The sequence below is a fragment of the Lagenorhynchus albirostris genome, chromosome 11 (genome assembly GCF_949774975.1).
Source record: "Lagenorhynchus albirostris chromosome 11, mLagAlb1.1, whole genome shotgun sequence".
NCBI lineage: Eukaryota > Metazoa > Chordata > Mammalia > Artiodactyla > Delphinidae > Lagenorhynchus > Lagenorhynchus albirostris.
This window is the reverse complement of record NC_083105.1, coordinates 25453032-25471479: the sequence shown is the minus strand read 5'-3', so window position 1 is coordinate 25471479 and position 18448 is coordinate 25453032. Positions and strand designations below refer to the sequence as shown.

Sequence of the window (18448 nt, the reverse complement as noted above, 5' to 3'; positions counted from 1 at the left end):
CAGTTTGCGCCTCCATTCTGCTCTCAGCCCTAGATTCAGCTGGAGAGATTCACGTTGTCTCTTGTGTTTATAGACGTTAAATGCACTGTCTTTAAAAAAAAAAATTTTTTTCTGAGTTGTAGAAATAAATTCAGTTTCAATGATCTCCACTAGTCTTAAAAAAGAACAAACAACATCTCTAAAATCCTCAGAAGTAATTTCTTGACTATGAAAATGTGTAGTTGATTGTTTGGGTCCCACAGTTGACTCTAGTTAAGGTTAAAATAAAGAGGAATTGAGAACAAAGATGATTTAATTTCTCACAGGAATAAATCTATTGGCTAGTAGATTTGGTTCAGGGCCCTGTTTATTCAGCTTTGGTGAACTTATGGCCATTAACTACAAGTGTACACATAGGACCATAGTATTTAGCATGATGTTTGTCAGGAGGAAAAAAATAGCCTAGAACATCCATGGGGCCAGTAAGTCCTGAGTATTCTGTTCAATGTATAGTATATAGATTCTGTGAGGAAGAATAAACATCAATTCATTCCCTTTTCTAGATTATCTCGTTAAAGGCAACAAAGGCAATCATCGATTAGAAAGTAGGACAAACTTTGTATTTCAGCACTTTAAAAGGAAAAAATAAAAACAGCCACCAAGGAAGTATGGAAGGCATCTTTCTAAGGAAGCCTCCCCTTAATTGCCCTCACACCACCCCCAAACTCTCCTTGAGGCACTTCATGTGTCGCTTTCATTGCATTTTCCTCATATGATGGGGGGACATTAATACTTTTGTGCTTTTGTGAAAGTTAAGTGAGTTACTAAATATACAGCCCTTTGAACAGTGAACAGAAAAGAGTAGGCACTCAATAAATGTCAGCTATTACTATTATATCCTTACCATCACCACAGTGTATTGAAATGATGTGTTACTATAAATTTCTCCCCATCTAGAATGTAAGATCCTTTAGGGAAGACCTTTTCATCTTTTTCAGAGCTAGTGCTTACTGCAGTGCCTGCCATAGAGGAGATGTTTTTCCAATAAGTGCTTCTTTGGCTAAATTGAGCTATGATTTATAAACTTCGACCTGCTGTTTCAGGCTTTCAATAGTTCCAACTCCTGAGAAGACATAAACTAGGAAATAAGGGTGAGAAGGTTTTGACACATTGTCACTGATAATCCAAATAGACGGTAATTGTCCAGGCCTATTTAATATTATGTTTGTAATTATTTCACTGATAGAAATATAAAGTTTATTATTTCCTTAATATACAGTTGTAGGCTCTAGCACTTGGAAATGAGGAACAAACATACAGAAGGAATCTTCTAGGATATGTCTTTGTAAGTGACTCTTCATATAGATATGGCCACAAGACAATAGCAGTATTTCCCATGCATTCTGTAGAATGCTGGTCCTAAAAGATGCTCTGTAAGAAAAGCATTCTCTGATTAGATTTGGGAGACAGACTTCAGAGCTCTATAGGAGGTTTATCATGAACACTAGCATATTAAAGCTCTGAGAAATCCTGAAGAAAAGAAACCTTTGATTAATTCACCACTTCCTGAATTTGAAGGCTGTAGAAAAATTTCCCCATATCTAGTTCCCATTAACACCTTTCGGAGTTAGTGTTCCATGAATCAAACTTTGGAAAATGCTATATCATAGAAGCACATTTATCCAGATTTCCATTTTTTCCTCAATAAATCTCTATGTAATTCATTAAAAAAATCTAAGTCTATGTGCATACAAACAGAGATGCAAACTCTGGTTAATTTGGATGCTAAGGGAATAGTGGGATATTCTGTCTGGCTAACTAATTTTTTAAAATTAACTGTAGAGTAAATGCTAACTGCATTTAACCCTTGATGAAAAGTACTCTGCAGCATTCTCAAACTTTAATATAACACAACCACCTGAGAATTTTGGTAAAGCGCATGTTTGATTCAGTAGGTCTGGGGTGGGATCAGAGGTTCTGCTACTTCTAATCAGCAACTGGATGATGCCAGTGCAGCTGGTCTTTGGACCACACACTGAGTATCAGGTTACTTTTCTGCCTGGTAAGCACAGTAGAGTAAATATAATAAAATTGTTACTTTGAATAACATTGTACATGCAGTTGATAGAGCCACACACACTGAGATAGTTTAAATTTTTAGAGGTATCCACTTGTTTTCTTGATACTACCTTCCTCATAAAAGTAAAGTGGGACCCAATGGGCAGAAAAGTTGTAGCTCTAGCGATATTTCTATCAGCACTTAGTGTGAAATGTGGTGTACTGTAGGTACTTAATAACTGTTAAGTACATTAACCTATTTGTCATACACTTTATTATCAGCCTTGGTAACTGTAAAGGTGATATAGAGACACATCTGCTAAGGAGGGAGTTAATGATAAGAAAATATTACTAAATAAAAATGAAAATGTTGCCAAACATTGCCAGTCAAACAGTATAGTATGGAAAATACTTGAAAGAGAAAAAAATTGAATGTGCTAATAAGTGGTGGAATTTACCCCTGGCTCAGAAAAGGGAAGGGAAGAACCAGAATAATGTTCTGGAAGAAGGTGCCAGTAAGAAAACCCATGCTAGGGAAGTGGACACAGGCATCTCTGCCCCAAACATATGCTGGAATAGTCATAAAGTGAATGGAGATACACCTTCCTCAGGCAGCCTACCCAGGATCAAGGGTATGTCTAGAAAACGAAAAAAGGAAATACAGATCTTCCATACTAATCCATCCACCACCTACAAATTATGCTAAAAGGACTAAATTGGTACCAGTTATTTTCATAATCCCCCTACTTGGTGCAAGTATTGTGTACATGTTTTTAACTAGGAGTGATTAGCAATATGAATTATTGGTAGTAGCTTCTAGCTTGAAGTCTTTCAGTACCCCAGATGCAGGGGAATTCTATAATTTAAGGGGTTGAGAAACTAATCCAGACAAGTATGTTACAATTGTCTTATAATGTTTTCTTCCTCCCTCCCTCCCTTCCCTTCTCTTTCTTTCTTCTTTCTTTCTTTCTTTCTTTCTTTCTTTCTTTCTTTCTTTCTTTCTTTCTTTCTTTCTTTCTTCCTTCCTTCCTTCCTTTCTTTCTTTCTTTCTTTCTTTCTTTCTTTCTTTCTTTCTTTCTTTCTTTCTCTCTTTCTCTCTTTCTTTCCTTCTTTCTTTTAAATATATTAATGTGCTCTTCATGCAGTTTTCATTAGAATAGCTTTGATACCTTTGGTCTTCGGACACTTGGATATTGCCTATAAATATCAATTGGCAGGGTCCAGGTAATTATACTAAAGGTACCTATTGACTGATTATCATCTACTTGTGGATAGTTCAATCCACACCATCTCACTGACTGAGGCGTCCAAGATGAGGGCACCTCTAGCCAACCACCCATCTTCTCTATTTCTCTCATCCTCATACTCCTTTATTGTCCTCCCCCTCTTTTTTTGCCTCTATAACCATTTTGAAATTTTTTCAGTTCTTTGAACATGCTATAGTCTTTCTTCCTTCTGCTCCTTTTTAGCACTGGTTGTTCTCTCTGCTGGGAATATTCCTACCCATGTTATGTTGATTCCTATTAAACTTCAGGTCTCCTTAATCAAAAAATTAACTCTTGTTCATTGCCCCTCCTATGAGCTGCCCTGTACACTCTCTAAACAATACTGGTCATACTTGTGTGATCTAACACACACACGTATATATCACTAGTTGCCTATACACACACACACATACATACACACACACACATATGTGTGTGTGTGTATATATATATATATATACATTTATATACACACGCATTCATAAGCTCTTTAAAAAGACTGTGTCTCTTGCTCACTGTTATAATTCCCAAGAATTAGCACACAGTAGTGTTCAATAAGAATTTGTAGAATGAAAGAATACTTTTTTTTTTTTTTAAGAATACGTTTTTTAAATGTCCTAATTTTGCTCAAGTCTATTGACCTTGGAAATCAAACACTATAATATGGAAAATACTGTCTCACAGGCTAAAAAATAATAAAAAGTTATGTGTTTTGTTAGTTTTAGCTACCTTCTCAAATTTTGCTTATGTTTTTATAGAACTGTAGTTTGGGGACCAAAAACCTATAAAGCCTTTCTGGCACAAGTCCCTAGAAGAGCTATATAAGTAGTGGGGTAACTTTTAAAATAATCTCCTCTTTCATGCTCTTTTTATAAAACTCTGAAGCCATGAGCCCTCTAGGATTTACATAGTTAGAGCTGGCAACCTTTTTACGTTTTGTAAGAATATGAGCAGTAGCTTGAACATAGAACAGTAACAAAACAAAACAAAACACAAGGTATTTATCTTGGCTCCAAGTCTGCCAATAAACCTTTCTATTTCTCTTTTTATTGGTAAGACACAGACATTTTTTTAAAAAGTCACTGTTTGAATCTTTTGTACATTTACTCACCTTACAATTTTATAAAGCTGCAGAATTTAAAGTTTGATTAGTAAAGTAAAACGCAGTGCATAATATGCAATGCTTTCAAATTAATCTGAACATTATATCAGTAAAATATATTTGAAATATATGAAACTTTCCTAATTAAATCACTTGGCCCCCAGTACCCTAGGGAATAAATACTAAAATTTTTAGGATAGCATACAAGACTCTCTAAAATCTAGCCCTAATCAATGTTTCAAAGTTTTCTTTCACTGTTCTTGTAGATCTTCTACTTGTTACTCTAATGAAAGTGACCAGCCATTTGCTATACCAGAACATAGGAGATACTTGAATGTTAGTTAGATATTAGAAACTGGGTTTGTTTTAACCAATGTAAGTAAAATTGGGGGAACCTTCAACTAGACCAGTGTTTCTCAAACTTTAGCTTGCATCAGAAACACCTGGAGGGCTTGGAAAACTCAGATTTCTGGGCTCCACCCAAAGAATTTTTGATTCAGTTGGTCTGGGCTGGAGTCTGAGAATTTGCATTTCTAACACATTTCCCACGTGATGCTGTTGCTGATGGCCCCGCAACCACACTTTGAGAATCACTGGTTTGCTTGTTAACTTCAACTAAGTTAAAAAAAAACCAGAAAACCCCACAAACTTCCAGTTACAAGATAAATAAGTTTTGGGGTTGTAATGTACAACATGATAACTATAGTTAATACCATACTGTATATGTGAAAATTGCTAAGAGAGTACATCATAAAAGTTCTCATCACAAGGAAAAAAACTGTAACTATGTGAGGTGATGGATGTTAATTAAACTTACTGTGGTGATCATTTCACCATTATACATATACTAAATTATTATGTTGTACACCTTAAACTTATACAATGCTATATACCAATCATTTCTCAATAAAACTGGGGGAAAATAAAAAAAAATACTGCATCTTGTCACTCCTTATGCCAAATCTCTGGCACCTTGGATCTTTCTAAACTTGTTTTGGTGATAAAAGCACTTATCACCTTCTAACATACTATATATTTCACTTATTACTTATATTTATTGTATGTCTTCTCTGCTAGAATATAAGCTCCTTGAGCGCAGGGGTCTTTGTTTTGTTCCTGAACACATCCTAAGCCCTTGGCACATAGTAGGCACTCAATGTATATCCATTGAATGAACAAATGAATGAATGAAGGAATGAATACATTAGGTACTTTGTACAACATACTGTTTCAAGTCAGTGCTATATAACAGTATCTTTTTGAAAATGTTGCCTGTTGCTATACAAGACAGTTACAAGTATCTAAGTTACTCAATGACAAATGAATTTCCTTTCCTGTTTCATCTGCTTGTTAGTCCATACATTCTTATTTTTAGACATTTCTACTAGTGGTCTGAGGATGTGGAATACACACATACATATCTATTTAAATATATCCTGTACAAATGGTGTTAGGGCTGAATATATTCTAGATTGAAATTTCATAAGCAGACCCTTCAGTCAGTACATGGAGTTAAGGAAACTTAGTCCCTAAGGTACTGTGGATTTTAAAGAAGTAATTATCTCTGACATAAGGTATATTTAGTCAATAAAGAGTAGAAACTCTATAGTATTATTTCCCACTGTCTATCTTATAGGACAACAGTTATTATAATACTAGTTTTCATTTCTTGGGGGCTTACTATATGACAAGCAATGCGCTAAACACTCCACATACTTTAGCTTATGTAGTTCTCATTACAACCCTGTTGGGAGAAGGAAATCGAAGTGCAAAGAGCTTCAACAGCTGGCATAGGATGACACGGCCATAAGGGGCAGGGAAAGCTTCTACTCTAGATCTGTTTGAAACCTATTAAAATGAAAGTCTGAGTACAACAAGGAGCAGGAGTAAAACAGAATTCTTGGAGAAATATTATGACGTAAATCCAAATTTGGGGCTCAAGGTTGAAAGGGAGCTGTTGCACATTCTATCTTCCACAGTCTAAGAGAGAAAGCTTGTAACAAGGAAGACCACTCATATTTCATGTAGGTATCTCCTGCTTGAGGTTAAAACTGTATTTTCAAGAGCAATAGAATTTTTCCTTTAAATTAAAAATGAACCCAAGATTTTAAATGATTGTTTCCCATTGTATTGCTCCTTTCCTGTCACTGTTTTTGATCTAGAACATGGAGTCCTTGGCGGGGAAAGGAAGGGCATGATCATTCATCTCCATTAACAGTCTTGAGTGGTTTCTGTTATCTAATAATTTCTGAGTTGACAGACGTGGAAATGCTCATGTAGTTAAATGACTATTCATCCACACTGGACTTCTACTTAAGCTCTGCATATATCTTTCACAGTCATGTTTCAGGTAATGTCTCATTAATTGAGCAGATCTTTGAAGATTCTACTCTTTTTTCAAATAAACCTCTTCTTGGAGTTATACCAACAAAAAAGCAGAACCATTCTGTAACAGTTTAGTATTTGGGGGGAGAGTAGGGAATTATTGTTATGTTCTAAATTCATTGCTACATTAGAGCAGAGTCAACCAAATTGCGTTCACAATGAAACCAAAACCTGTCATTTTTCAGGTGTTCAAATTCACTGCAGAGATGAACACTAGAGTGACCCAAGTGCAGATAACCACTCTTTCTTTCGTCTATTTGAGTCCATTATTGTCTGCGTCCTACTCATATGTTTGGTCTTAAGATGATCTTAAATATATCTCCCTCTTCATCATTCTTTTTTCTCTCTTATTAGACATCTTGTTTTCCAAAATGAGGTGCTATAGGAAACAATTTTACTTCATGGAGAGTGAGAAAGGACATTGTCTTTAAGAATATTATACTGTTTCCACCTAACAGATTGAAAATTCTTACCCCTTATCAATGAAGTTAACTGATGGGTGTGAGTGGATTGTCTGAGAATTTCATGACCTCTCTCCCATGCGTGAGCAAATGAAGGATGGAGAGTCATCTCTTTTGTACAAATCAACCTTTTTTTTTTTTCCAGTAACCATTAATTCACTTACATTTGCAAGCATCTGGGGCAGAGAAAGGTCTTCGGAGGTCCCGGTAGAAGCCTGGCTTACATCGTTGGCAATGCTGACCTTCTGTGTTGTGCTGACAGTCATTGCAGACGCCACCACTACGATTCCCTGACGCCTCCCACACATTAATGTCAAAGTGACAGGCATCAGCATGTCCATTGCACTTGCAGGCTGGAAAAAAGCATGGGAGGAAAACAAAGAATTAAAAATAAAATGACAGGTTCTCTAATATTCAGGCAGTTAAAAGTAGGATAAGCTGATTCCTAATTTTTAAAAATTTAGTTTTTTCACATTCAGAGACATAGAGAACAGACTTGTGGTTGCCAAGGGGGAGGGGAGATGGGGAAGGGACGGAGTGGCAGTTCGGGGTTAGCAGATGCAAACAATTATATATAGAATGGATAAACAACAAGGTCTTACTGTACAGCACAGGGAACTATATTCAATATCCTGTGATAAACCGTAATGGAAAAGAATATTTTTAAAAGAATGTATATATATGTACATACATCTATCTGTATGTATAACTGAATCACTTTGCTGTACAGCAGAAATTAACACAACATTGTAAATCAACTATACTTCCATTAAAAAAAATTTAGTTTTTTTAGTAGTATACATTTTCACAGTACAAGATTCAAAACAGTATAAAAACATTTATACATTAAGAACTCTTTCACCCCATTTCCTCTGGCCTTCAGCAGCTGCTTTCCTTTCTTCCTTCCTTCCTTCTCTTTCTCCCCTCCTTCCCTCCCTCCTTCCTCCGAGCCTAGAAGGAACCTTCTGGTGGACAGGGGTTAGTAACTTGGCAGATAGATTGATTTACCTTTCATGAAGTACTATTCCTCAGCTATTGCTGTACTGGTGAGTACGAGGTAGTCTCCTATAGAAGCCTTAATTTTCTTATAGAAGAGGCTTGCAGAGTTTCTCATATAACAATTTCTCAAAGGCATTTCTAAGATTATCAGTCAATAGTGCCAAGTGACAAGTCTCTGTGTTCTATATGCGTTTAGATATGCAGCTGGTTTCGGTGGAAAGGGCCAGAATGGCACTCTAGGAATTTAGGAGAAATTCTTTAGATTCTCTTGATGAGTGATTTAGGAATTTAGGAGAAATTCTTTAGATTCTCTTGATGAGTGATTTGAATAAGTATCCAGACTTTTTTCTGGAGGTCAACTGCATTTGAAAATGTTTGTGCTATTGTTTTTCATTGTTTCCTTGATGTGTTATGATACTTTGACCAGACTCATAGTCTTTAAAAAGCATATTGTAAGATAATTTAAGAGTTATGCTTAGAGGAAATCCTTTACATTTCCTAGAAACTAAAATAAATCAGTTATGATTCCAAATTATGTAAGGGAAGAGACTTCTCACAGTTTTACCCACTGCACTTGCCTTTAAATCCTAGTAAAACTGAAGTCTGTGAGTGTAAACATTGTTAAGGCCATGTGTATTTCTCTGTGCATGTGTATTTCTATTTCATGTATATTTCATTTTGAATTGCAAAGAAAAAAAATGATTCATGTTCCCATAGTTTTTACCCTTCTATCTAATCTCCAACCTCAAACCCAAAGTTAGCCATGGCAATGTTAGTCTCATTCTTGACGAACTGGCTTAGTTTTAAATCTAATTTGTCACTACAAGTATCATAAGTGAAAAGAAAGGCATTATGGTATTACAGGAAAAAAAGCATTTAATTTGGAGTCTGAAGAGCAGGGATCAAGTCCTGACTCTATCATTTACTAACTTTGGCAAGTTACTTAATCTTATTGAGCCTCAGTTTCCTGATCTCTAAAATGGGATTAACACCACCTACTTTATAGGGTTGTTTTGAGAATTGAATTCAAGATAGCTATTTTCATGATTATAATTCAATATCTCAGCTATGATGGTAACTGCACATTCTAATCCTCAGTTGCTCTTGCATCTAGCCATGTTTTATTATGTCAAAGTCTCAGGGAGGGTGCTTAGGTCCCACATAGTGTCCCAGCAAATGGGCAACACATTATTGGCAAAATAGTATATCGGTGATTTTGCAAGCAGTAATTGTTTCCAAATGGCTGAAGTTACAGTGGGCAGTGATATGGTTTATGTTTGATATGGGCTACTACCTTATATTGTGTTTCTAGAGACAACAAGGAGTCCATAGATGTTTACTTTACAAAGGCGGCTTTGAGTCTGTGGTTTGGTACTTACTTCTGCACTCTTTTGGAGACCCTGTTTTGCCATCAGCTGCCTCCCAGGGGCGGTCATTGTATAAAGGTGCACAATGTTGGCAGTGGGTGCCTGCCGTGTTGTGCTTACACATACACTTTCCATGGACCTGCAAACAAAAATAAGTAAGCACTATGAGCACAAACAGTGCTAGGAAAGAACACTCTTCCCACAACCTCATCTCATTGGTTGGCTTTAGCCATATGACATTCATTCATTTTTGCTGAGAAGTTAGTCATCAAGATGAAAGATCCTTTCTTTAGTTTGTCTTGTTGTTAATTCATATCCTTGGCTATAGGATATGTGACCCTAATGAGCAGTTCTGAGATACTGGCTAGGCATTTACTTAAATTTTTTTTGTTTTGTTTTGTTTTGTTTTTTTGTTTTTGGTTATTTATTTATTTATTTATTTGTGGCTGCATTGGGTCTTCGTTGTGGTGCATGGGCTTCTCATTGTGGTGGCTTCTCTTGTTTCGGAGTACGGGCTCTAGGCGCACGGGCTTCAGTAGTTGTGGCACACGGGCTCAGTAGTTGTGGCTCGCAGGCTCTAGAGCGCAGGCTCAGTAGCTGTGGTGCACGGGCTTAGTTGCTCTGCGGCATGTGGGCTCCTCCCAGACCAGGGATAGAACCCGTGTCCTCTGCATTGGCAGGCGGATTCTTAACCACTGCACCACCAGGGAAGTCTCCACACATTCACAGATTTCCCCTAGCCTCCTAGCACTGCAGCTTGGTTAATTTTGTTTCCTCTTCCTGGAAAGTCTCTTCCCTTCTGCCTGTCAGAAATACTGCCCAACTTCAAGAACCATCTCAAAACCCAGTCCCTCTCATGGTCCTCAACAACTGCTAATCTATGGTGATTTCTGCATTCTTTGAATTCCAACATCATTTTGTTTCTTAGGTATTTATTTATTGTCTTGTTTATCTGTAATTTTTTCTATGTAAATTTTTTTTTTCTCCAGCTACATCATACTTTGCTTAAAGACAGAAAAAATGTTTTGTAATGCTTTGTGTACCAAACATTGCCTAACATAGCAACTCTCTCTTGTAGATATTCATTAAATAATTGTTGACGGGTTGATATAATTTATTACCTTTATGCTGATTTACCTCTTATACTGTTTCTCAAGAAAACAACAACAATACCTCATAGATCCAAATTTGGGAATCCCATTCTGAGCTGCTTTACAAAACGTTCATTTGTACAGTCATGACATCATGTGTCAATAAATGCATTTTGCTACTGGAATTCAGGGCAATACTTAGTTATTAGGAAGTATTCCAGATGATCCCAAATATTAATTTTTAGAAATTTATTCTATCAAATAAATAGTTATTCTATAAAATAACTTCTACATGGTAAGATTCTTTTTTAATTGAAATATAGTTGATTTACAATGTTGCGTTAATTTCTACTGTACAGCAAAGTGATTCAGTTATGTGTGTGTGTGTGTGTATATATATATATATATTCTTTTTCATATTTTCCATTATGGGTTTTTTTTTTGCGGTACGCGGGCCTCTCACTGTTGTGGCCTCTCCCGTTGCAGAGCACAGGCTCCGGACGCGCAGGCTCAGTGGCCATGGCTCACGGGCTCAGCCGCTCCGCGGCATGTGGGATCTTCCCAGACCAGGGCACGAATCCGTGTCCCCTGCATCAGCAGGCAGACTCTCAACCACTGCGCCACCAGGGAAGCCCTCCATTATGGTTTATCACAGGATATTGAATATAGTTCACTGTGCTATACAGTAAGACCTTGTTTATCCATTCTATTTCTAATAGTTTGCATCTGCTAACCCCAAACTCCAACTTCTTCCCTCTTCAACCCCCTCCTCCTTACTAATCACAAGTCTGTTCTCAATGTCTGTGAGTCTGTTTCTGTTTCGTAGATAAGTTCATTTGTGTCATATTCTAGATTTGAACGGTAAGATTCTTTAAAGGCTCTAAAAAGATGGATGATCCTTTGTTTACTTGTACTAGATCCTGATTTCAAACAAAATGGAGTCTTTTGAAAAAATGAATAAGAAAAATCTTCCAAAGTTGAAGAATTTAGTGAAGCGAAGGCATACTTATGTAGCTGGCACAAGTTAGTAGCATAATGAAGATTAGCAGAAAAAGCAGTTTTGTAACTGTCTAAATTCTATAATAACCTGTGAAAAAATAAAAAACAAACCACTACGTACAAAACACCCAGGATACAAATATTTGATAGAATTAGAGTCCAAATTCCTAGAATAAACCATCCCTAATTCATCATTGCTGTTACGGAGATTATATGGAATACTATCTGAGGAGGGCATTTGAAACAATGTTAAGAAATCCAAAGTAAATATAGTAGAGACCAAGGTCAATAATTGCTATCTGTATAAAACCCTAAGTGTGGTCCCTGAGGTTGTGTCTTGAAGAGTACATAGGATTTTCCTTAGGGAGCAAAGACAAGAAGATAACCCCAAAGGAATATTCTGAATAGTCAGTAAGTAAACCAGAGGACATGTGTTGAATAAGTACGTTCTATCTAGACCACGGAATACATTATAGAGCTTAAGAATGATGAATTTATTCTGTAATACTGAAGATCCATTGAAGATTTTTGAGTAGGAAGTGATTGAAAGGTATATTAAATATACTTTATTTTCCTCTCTTTTAAAAGATTTCTTTTTATCTCCTATCTTGTCTGTTATGTTGTTTCTTCCCCCTCCTTTATTATTTCTTTTCCAAAATTTTTACCCCAGCTTATACCTTCCAACAGCAATGGCAGTCAAATGTATTTTCTGATAATGTTTGGAATTTTAAAAGGTTGTTAATTTTTATTTTATTGCTTTTTTGTATCCTTCCTACTTTTAAAACAACCATTTATTGAATACTATATAAACATAGATGCTGCAAATTATTGCTACTTTTCTTTAGAGGAACTAAACTATCATCATAAGTCAGTTTATCTGGTTTGGTCTTGGAATGCCCAAGGCCTATATGTAATTTCACCCAACTCATAGGTTAGTCCTGGCCCACAAATTCCAGGCCTCAGGAGGCCACAGACATTTAGGGAAACCTCATCAAACATTCACATGTATCACAAGATAATGTGGACAGGTCAGTTCCCTCTGGAGTAAAGATTTCAGAGCATTCCCTCATTCCTGCATGCCAAGGATTGGGATGAACCTCCCAGGGTCTGAAAGATGCCAGCCCAGCAAATATTTCTGCACACAGAAAAATTCAAGGAGCTGTCATTTTGAGAATTACCAAAAATAGCTGTAAATCATTACCTAGACCATTTGAAACAAGAAATCCTTCCTCAGCAATACAACTGTTACAGTTCAAGCTTGAAAGATCACCCACTATTTGATGCTCGTGAAAAATGTGCAAGTAAAACTAGGTCTTCACTGAAAAAAAAAAACAAAACAGAAAAAGGAAAATTTAGTAACAAGTTAAACATAGCTCTTATTTGGTACACAAACATAAGCTAGATAAAGAGCAGGAAAATGGGATTATGTATTTAAGGCTTAGTTGAAGAGTGGTGTCTGGCTTTATAATTGGAAAATGAGAAATCTATTTCAACAAAAAAATCTACAACTCCTAATTATCTAAGAGGTATACCTCTTAGATAATACCTTGGCATTTTGGATATTCTATGAATTTCATAAACTCCTTTTCTATGCTGAGAGTATGTTTTTTCTGTTGATGTCAAAAGTTTTCCTACCTATATCTGAAACCAAGCAAGACCCTGTGGGACTCCTGGGCATGAAAGCCTTTCTGTGTCCCCTGTTTTTTGTTTGCAGGGAATAGTCTTCAGCCTCCATGACCTTCCCTGAGTTCCAAAGAGCAGGTCCAAACAGTTGCTAATCAAGGAATGGAGGCGATGCAAAGATAAGGGAGGAGCAGCCAAGAAACAGTAGTGCAGCCTTGGGGCAGGGTCCTGCTTCTGCCTCAAGGGACGCACATAACAATACCTTTAAGCTCTTTACAGAACTAAAATTCCCAACAAATGGAAGATGTTAGCATTCTTCATTCCAGAGAAGCTTATCAAGAGAGACTACCTGAGGCCAGATTAAAGGAGTGCAGGCCCTGCACACACCCTGACCCTTATCAACAATTCCGCCCTTGAACCATTGCTATAAAACTCCTCACCAAATCCTCCCAGGTTGGGACACACACTTTTGAGAGGCATGAGCGCTGTGTCCTTCTTTGCCTGGCAAAGCAATAAAGCTATTCTTTTCTACTTCACCCAAAACTCTGTCTCCAAGATTTGATTGAGCACCGGTGCACAGAGGCCAAGTTTTCAGCCTCATGTCTAATAGTATTTATTTGTTACTAATATTAACCTACTTGCAAGTCATTTTTAGCATATTTATCTTACAGGGAGGGAATCATACAAACTTTGAACCAGTAATTTAAGGAATTACTGGAACAGCTTGCTCATTAATACCTGTGCACTTTGACACATATTATATATTAGAGGCAAATAGACATGGAAGAGAAAATACCACTCCTTCATATGTAAGGCTATAGAAGTAAGAATCTAGGTGGGTGCAAAATGAGGAAATGATTCTTTCAAATCCGTCATTGGAAGATACACATCTTGCTTAGAAAAGCTGCTTTCTTTTTTATTTATTTATTTATTTATTTTTGTCTCTGTTGGGTCTTTGTTGCTGCGCACAAGCTTTCTCTAGTTGTGGGAGCAGGGGCTACTCTTCGTTGAGGTGTGAAGACTTCTCATTGCGGTGGCTTCTCTTGTTGCGTAGCATGGGCTCTAGGCACGTGGTCTTCACTAGTTGTGACTCATGGGTTCTAGAGTGCAGGCTCAGTAGTTGTGGCACACAGGCTTAGTTGCTGCACAGTATGTGGGATCTTCCTGGACCAGGGCTCGAACCCGTGCCCCCTGCATTGGCAGGCAGATTCTTAACCACTGTGCCACCAGGGAAGCCCAAAAAGCTGCTTTTTAATTGTTCTCTTTGGGGCAGTAGGCCTTCTAGTAGTCAGCAAACACAGAGTTGAGGAAATTGGCCATGGCAGGAGGTTGTGAGAATCTGGTTGTTTGCCATGTCAAGCATATGGGTTGGACAATCACTTATCAAGATGTTGTAGAATATTTAAACATTAGATGGAAGATTGGCTTTGACAACTTGTAAGGTCCTTCTAGTCTTAAGGTTCTATGATTCTAAGCCCTGCTGTTCTGTATTGTGAATACTGCCTGGTTGTAGGCAACTACCCATAATCCTTTCTGAGCTACCAGATAAGACTTAAATGTCATATGGCTGGGTCCTGTTGGCATCTCTCCAATGCAGCATGTTTCCAAATGATGTGAAAGTCAAACAAGGGAGAGCTAGGAGAATATCTCTTCTTTTTTGCAGGTACTACCTGATGTGGCACAAATGAAAAATAAATGTTAATAGTCTCTGAAGATGGATTTGCATTTGTCAATAATGACTATACCTAAACTAAATTGTATTCTTTCTGATTTTTCTTCTACTGTTTTCCTCCTTCTGAACTGCATTTTCCCCATTGGCTTGTGACTACAGTAATTGTAGACTGTCATTCTAGCACCTGCCTTCCAAATAAAGGTATATTTCATCATCTAGTGATGCTCACCACAGGCACTCACCATAATGGAATTACCAAAGCGAATAATCAGTCTGGTTAAAGCTTTGAAGGACTCAAATTAACTGAATTGTTTTGTGAATGTCTGATAAAATTTACTTCCCAACTGCTTTCCAAGAAAGAAAGGACCAACTATTGTTCATGTCCTACTAAACTTTATAATGAAAGTTAGCGGAAAAAAAGATTTTACAGCTAAATATTCAGAAATTCCTGAATTTCATCAATTGACTAATTTCCTTGGGCTCTTGTGCCATTATTGTTTACATATACATGATTTTATTTTCATTCTTTGAATTCCAATGGGAAATGAATATTCTTTCATACCATCATTGGAACTTTAAAAAATGTTTGTGAAAAAAGGATACAAACAGTGCCTATTCTATGAACCTAAGAAAAATGCCCACTTAAAGGCAGCTGTGGCAATTCACGGACCTCCATTTAGCTATGACAAATGATTTAGAAAGTGGAACAATGCTTTGTAGCACCTTAAGACAAAATGTAAAGGCAAAAAAATGATTTAATTTCTAAAGAGATAGTATGTCCCTTTTAGAGAAAAGGATTAACTTCTAAAAGAATGAACTTCTTATGCATGAAAAGAGATAAATTCTAATAACGGCCAGCCTGTTAGAACCTGCTCCTCTTAAGCAGGGCAAAAACAGGCACAACAATGCTACAGCATAAACCTTTGAATAGAAAGCATTGTGAGGAAAACACGTCTTTTCATTAACAAATAAAATATTCCTCTACCCCTATTAAAGGTTTGCATGTTTTAATTTAACAGAAGAAGCGGGAGTTCTATGGTGAATATAAAGCATAGTAATTGAGTTTGGTAAAAGGGGGCTTGAAACATACTGTCAGAATGAGATAAAATAGGCTGAAGCCCGAGTATTCCAAACCCTTGCCCAGTAATATATATAGCAAGAATATAAGAAGTTGAAAAGTTCTACAGTCTATTCCTTGGTCTATACTTTAACACTAGAGAAAACGGGTCTTGTAAGAAAGCATGGGCAAAAAAATAGAGGTATAGAGCAGAAACAATTATGAGTAAAGAATGAAAATCAGCCACGAGAGGCTTCCCTGTCAGCCTGTTGCCTGAAATTCTTCCTATTGGGACTCATTCCTTTAGCTTCTGAATGGTGCTTTAGGTTCAAGAGCTCCCTACAAAAATGTACTTAAGCTCAGAAGGCGTAAATCCTTAAATTATTAGCAACAAACATATCAGCAGGGATTATAACCATCTGTTTTCAATCCTAAAACTGTATTCAGAGTTGCTTAAAGGAGGAAGTAGTTTCCTGGTGGAAGGAAAGGGAATGTCTAAAGGGGAGAGGGAAGGAGCCAAAGACAAACTGTGCCTACTTCACTATTTTGCCAAGAACCTTGCTCTGGCTGACAAACCTGGAAAAAAAACAAAAACAAAAAACATGCATGGAGCCAAAACAAATTTCATAGGAAAACTGCATGTAAGTACACTGTATGGTAATCGTGTTTATATACCTCTCTCCACTAAACTCTTGCAGGGAAGAAACTGTGGCTTAAATTTCTTTGAATCCCCAGTAACTGGCATATAATGGGTTTTCAATCAATATGTGTTAATTTTATTCAGCCAATGTATATTCAAATGAGCATTGAGAACCTTAGTTATTGAGTTTAGTTCCATTTTAAAAACTTCCCAAGAAAGCAGGGTGCTAATTATTCATTTGAAGTGGGAATAGGATACTTTTGTTTGTCACAGAGCAGGATTTCAGGCAGAGTAGGATTGAAAGACATTCAACTTTGTCCAGAGTGCTTCTGGTCAAGGAATATTGGTAAATATGATGTTACATAGAGTGGTCGTCTGTAGTTGATCTGGGAGAACTACTGTAGGCCCAAGGAACATGGATTAGTCAGGGAGGGAAATGGGAACAATAAAGATGAAGAAGAAGATGATGATAATGATGACGATAAATAATAACAATTAATAGTAGTAGTTAATATTGATTAGCATTTACTATGTACCAGGCACTGTTCTAGGCATTGTATAAATATTCATTGGATTTACACAAGAATAAGGTAGGTATATTACTTCCATTTCATAAATGAGGAAACTGAAGCCCAAAGAGTTTAAGTAATTTGCCCAAGGTCACAAAGCCAGTAAATGGTGGAGCTATTTGAATTCTAGCCGTCTGACTCCAGAGCCACCATCTTAATCCTTAAACTATACTATTCTGAAGACCCTGGGGAGTAGGATTTTTGAGAGATCTACTTTGGCCAGATCTCTTCAGTGTGTTACTTAAATAATATTGGTATGTTTCAAACCAATTTGTCCTTGAAGAGCTCCTTGGGACAAAGGCTGGTTTGGACTCAAAGTGAGCCATTTCAAGGGTATTAAGTTCTTGAATGGATTATTTGTCCTATTCCTCTGGGAGAAACCTAGCAGTTTTCAAGATGGGTGAATATAGGAAGATTGGCCCCCATTTCCCATACCTGGCATGAATAAGTTCAGTGCATGTACTGGTAGAGAATACTTTTAGATTCTCATTGGTTCAGTGTAAAATCTGTCTGTACACTGAAAATTCTGATGCCTCCTAGGGGCATTTCTGGGCCACTGCAAGTATTAACAACTCTTTAACTTATCAGAAACTCCCCTGAATAAATTTGCAAATGGAGATAATAGGAATGTAAATGAATTCTAATTAAAGATTTGCTCTTTGTGAATAGCCTCCCTTTTGTTATGTGCTCCCACTATTAGATATGATTTGGTAGGGATAGATAGTAATATTATGTAGTGTGATGGCTTTTAAACAGTTAGTTTTAATTTATAAAGAATGGTAAGTGAGAACACTGTGCATAGCCTAATGATTCAGGTTCATTTTTAGATTCAGGTTGCTGGCTTATTTCCATTTTTTCATGTACAAAACTTTGTATGCCCCAAAGCTTTTATTTATATATCGAAATGGCAGTTTTTCTGTGCCATTGTGCATGCTATTTATCATATGAAACCAGGAGTTGAAGTAGTATTCAGAAGCGTGAATCCACACACACACAATTTCCAAATGCTACTAAATCTGTGTACTCCAAATTGTGGACATTAATTTTAAGATTTCGTAAAGATGTGTTTCAGCAGACCTCTGTTTTGTAGTATTACAGCTAGAACTAAGAACTAAAATCAAGTTTTGTGGTTTATCTTTCAACATTCATCATGGCGCTTTCTGTGAACTTAGATGATTGGT

The 18448-nt window shown here is 36.8% G+C and overlaps 1 protein-coding gene across 2 annotated transcripts in view; it reads right to left on the bottom strand.

Moving 5' to 3' along the window:
* NTN4 (netrin 4) overlaps positions 1–18448 on the bottom strand; it is a 105385-nt gene that overhangs the window by 32591 nt on the left and 54346 nt on the right. For both annotated transcript variants that reach the window (XM_060165280.1, XM_060165281.1), the window contains exons 4-5: positions 9629–9755; positions 7415–7603 (exon numbers count right to left, since the gene is read on the bottom strand). In XM_060165280.1, the coding sequence (XP_060021263.1) occupies positions 7415–7603; positions 9629–9755 (316 nt within the window). The remainder of the gene's footprint in view (positions 1–7414; positions 7604–9628; positions 9756–18448) is intronic.